The sequence below is a fragment of the Formica exsecta genome, unplaced genomic scaffold (assembly GCF_003651465.1).
Source record: "Formica exsecta isolate Colony F162 unplaced genomic scaffold, ASM365146v1 scaffold744, whole genome shotgun sequence".
Lineage (NCBI taxonomy): Eukaryota > Metazoa > Arthropoda > Insecta > Hymenoptera > Formicidae > Formica > Formica exsecta.
The window spans coordinates 3,185-6,917 of record NW_021853511.1 but is presented as its reverse complement, the minus strand read 5'-3'; the positions used below and the strand labels follow the sequence as shown (position 1 = coordinate 6,917).

The window sequence follows — 3,733 nt, the reverse complement described above, 5'->3', positions numbered from 1 at the left end:
ACGCCGTCCCCCCCCCCCCCCCCTTCAATACGTTGCTTTAGTTCCGCGTCTAGCGTAAGCCAAAGCGCGAACACGTAACTCGTTTTGCGCGAAACACGTCTCAATGACAGGCCTTCCTTTAAGGAAACAGGAAGGAATTTTCAAAATTGCCGAATCACACCGACGTGTAAGCGATCAAGAGAGATTAAGAATCCAATTTCGCGGACACGAAATCTCTGTCGATCCCTCTTAATTCAGCCATCTCTTATAGCGCGCTTGAGCAACAAATCGCTTTAACTAAACTCGCTTAACTGGGCTTCAGCTCCCCGCTCGCGCAAAGTTTAAGCTTTGAATTTTTTTTTCCGAATATTTATGAATTTAATCTCTCTCTTCCTTTCTCGAGAAACGGCGTATATATCTATCACTTTCTTTCTTTTTCAGCGAGCGGAAGTGTAACGCTGGCACGACCGTGCGTCGTTCTCGTAATCATGGGATTACTGACGCTACGGTAAGGATCGAGGATACCAATCGCCGCCCTTCATGCTCATCCTCTAGGCCTCGTGGAGAAGCCACTCACACGATGTGACGCGATTACGTAATAAATTATCCATGTTGTTTATATTTTTTATAATTGCAATTAGAGTGGAGTTAGAAACCACGTAAATAATTGTAGGCAGACGATACATACTATCTATCAGTACATTAAACTTTACTCGGATATGCGGAAAGTAAAGGGGGAGGGGGAAAGGGGCGAGATTTCGTTGTAAAAAAACGATGGATTTTTGGTTTTTTTTTAAAGGCGATAAGAAACAATCCCCGAAACATTGCGGCGACTTGGTCGTTTAATTTTCGCGTTATGTAAATTACGTATTTCTCGTGTAGTACACGAAGGAAACGACGAACATTCTCGGTGTGTATATTCATCGAAAGGCTACGCACGTCACAATCGGTCGTTTATCATGAAACTTCAAAGTCGCGACTCTTTATATCGCTTGCGGCGACTCGTGCGTAAAGTGCATAAATCGATTTCTTCGTATGCACACGCACATTACACATACGCCTCGTCTGAATATTCGCTGTGCGAATAGCACGTGTATCTACAGTGCAAACCGAGACCGTGATAAATCTGCATTTTATCGAATTTTCATTAACTGCCCTGCGTCCGAATTATAGAGACAATAGAGTACAAGTGCACTTTGATTTGATTTGCAATAATATAATATAATAACAATTTAAATATAATATATTCGAAAAATTCTTCCCGCAGAAAAAACTGATTGGAATATAATTCACGATATTTTAAAATATTTTATTCGTTACTTTCGAGCTGATTCTGTTAAGTATTTATTAAATATTTGTTAAAGAGATTTATTTTAAAATGTCTAAAAAATATGTCTACAAAATGTTTCGTGTTTTATCATAAGATTAATTATCGGTGTATGTCGTACACGGCATTCTGGACGGCGTGGTGTTTAGTTAAGAAAACGAGGGCGACGCGCTGTAGTTACACGCCGCTCCCGCGTGTGTGTACCCGGTATAAATCAATAAAATAAACACGAATCGGCCCAGCGCATACATACCGAGAAGAGGCAGTGAGACGCGGCGCAAACAAATCGTCGTTTCTGTTCGCCACCATCCGTAGCCCTTAACGATCTAGTCGCTATTAATCGTGCGTTAACGAGATAATGTCCTAGAAATAATTGTACGACATGTGTGACTTGTAGCGTGCGTTTACCAAAGATTTTTCGGACTTTTCACGCTAAGCATTCCTAATTGTTAATTATATCACGGTGGCACGGTATGTAGAGAGAAATTTCGTAAGAGTAAAACTGCGACGTTCTTTATCTATGGTAGCTGTAAGGGCACACTCTTGTAAATATGTATATATTATATAGATAAAATTATAAGCCGGAGGGTATATATATATACTTGTCTTTAATTTAATATTCTAAAAGTGAAATGCGCGATGTAAAATATCGATTTACAAAAAACTCAGACATTTGAATTCTAATCTGTGTGAAAGGTATTTTTTTTTAGTAAATCGCGTAAGCTTCTCTCGAAAATATATTGTACATCAATCTAAAATAAAATAAAATCTTAACGAAAGACATCGAGAGAGCAATACTGAATATTTAATATTTTCGATAGAAGATGTTCAGAATAAAGTACATTTATCCAATCCACTTTTATTCCAAATGTATCATATGTGTCCCGATTAATTATATATAAAAAAGTTATTGCTAAATATATTAAAGATAAAGTGTATATGTCTATAAAATATATAATTCCTATAAATTTTTCTCTTTCCTTGATCATATCTTTAAAACGTAATTGTATGGCTATAATGGGAAGAATTTCAACATAAAACATGTATCATAAGATACTTGCGTTGGATAGACAGCGTTCCGTAAAGAAAGGGTGTTTTTTCGTATGAACGTTAGGCAATTTAGCCGGAGACTTGGCGAAAAACTTCGAAATTTTCTGCTCGTTGGGCGTCTCCGCTTCCTCCGTTTCTTCCCATTCTACTGTCAGCGCTTTCGACTCGAGAATCTGTTCAGCAGTGGACCAGCTGAATCGAACGAGCTGCGGAAAACCGAATACCCCGTCCACGTTCGCGGACAGCCAGTTTTTAGTCACCGGATCGGTGGGATAACCGCTACCAAATTCCGTCCCGATACAGTCACCCTCGCGAAATCGCCAAACTCGCAACGCGTGATCTCGCGATACCTTGGCACATATACTGGCCGCGCTGACGATTGGATAGGTTGCGTCCGCTTTCTTCGCCACGACTATCTTCACGCCGGGAAATACGCCGTTCAGTCGCGCCTGGTAAGACTCCGGTTTACCGACAGTATCCACATAAATCTCGGCAACGTTTACCCCGGCTTCAATCGCCCCTTGTATTAGTTTGGTGGCTGAGATCATGGAGACCTCGTTGAGCGAGATCTTGGTACGACGATACATGCTGTTGGCGATAACGTTAGGCGATATCGCTTCGATTGCCCAGCCTATACTGTCCTTATGCTTGCACATGTCATCGAATATCTCATCGCGCTTCTTTTCCGTCAGACTTTTAGAATCGGCGCAGCCTAGATCGACGAGCAACTGCTTCCGCGACAGCGGAGCATACGAGATCCCGTAAACCATCGGACCTAAAACCGGACCGCGACCTGCCTCATCCACCCCAAGCTGGCACGGCTCGTCCCTACAGATTTGCGGAACCTACGATGAACCAATTCTGCAATTACTTTTATGCTTGAGTTCCATTCTCATTTCTTCTTCGATATCACTTGTAATATATTAAAATTGTTTTGTGCGAGAGATTACTTCCTTGCTTCTCTTCTATTCCTTTAATAATATATTTCACCTCCAATATATTGTTTGTAGTTATGTTGTATATATTATATATTATGTTTTTATATATTGTTTGTTAAAAAAGCAAGTATTATTTCAAAAATATAATTTCTTTGTACAGCGATATCTATATTCAACTTATAAAATGAAATTGTTCATAGAAAAAGAGTTAAATTGTCAAAAAAAAAAGATGCCCGAAGCTATTTGTTATAATAGCAAAAATATATCCATGGTTGTGTTTGACGCACTACAGAGCTATCAGATGTGTACATAGATATATACTATTTTCGCATCATATTCTCCTATTCTCGTATTATCACAGAATCATCCTCCTATTACTTTATATATATATATATATATATATATATTTTTTTATATTTCATTTGGCTATGTTCGACTT

The 3,733-nt window shown here is 39.2% G+C and overlaps 2 protein-coding genes across 6 annotated transcripts in view; one reads left to right on the top strand and one right to left on the bottom strand.

Moving 5' to 3' along the window:
• Positions 1 to 2,330, top strand: part of LOC115243866 — a 189,473-nt gene extending 187,143 nt beyond the window's left edge. For 4 of the 5 annotated variants that reach the window (XM_029821136.1, XM_029821139.1, XM_029821138.1 and 1 more), the window contains one exon: positions 421 to 2,330. In XM_029821136.1, coding sequence (XP_029676996.1) covers positions 421 to 491 — 71 coding nt within the window. In that variant the 3' untranslated portion in view covers positions 492 to 2,330. The remainder of the gene's footprint in view (positions 1 to 420) is intronic. The other variant, XM_029821135.1, reaches the window with a different exon arrangement.
• LOC115243862 (ribonuclease H2 subunit A) lies at positions 2,322 to 3,201 on the bottom strand (the record flags this gene model as incomplete). The annotated part of the gene is made up of 1 exon (XM_029821129.1): positions 2,322 to 3,201. A coding segment is annotated over one exon (849 nt), but the record flags the coding sequence as incomplete, so codon positions are not given.
• Positions 3,202 to 3,733: the final 532 nt, after the last annotated feature.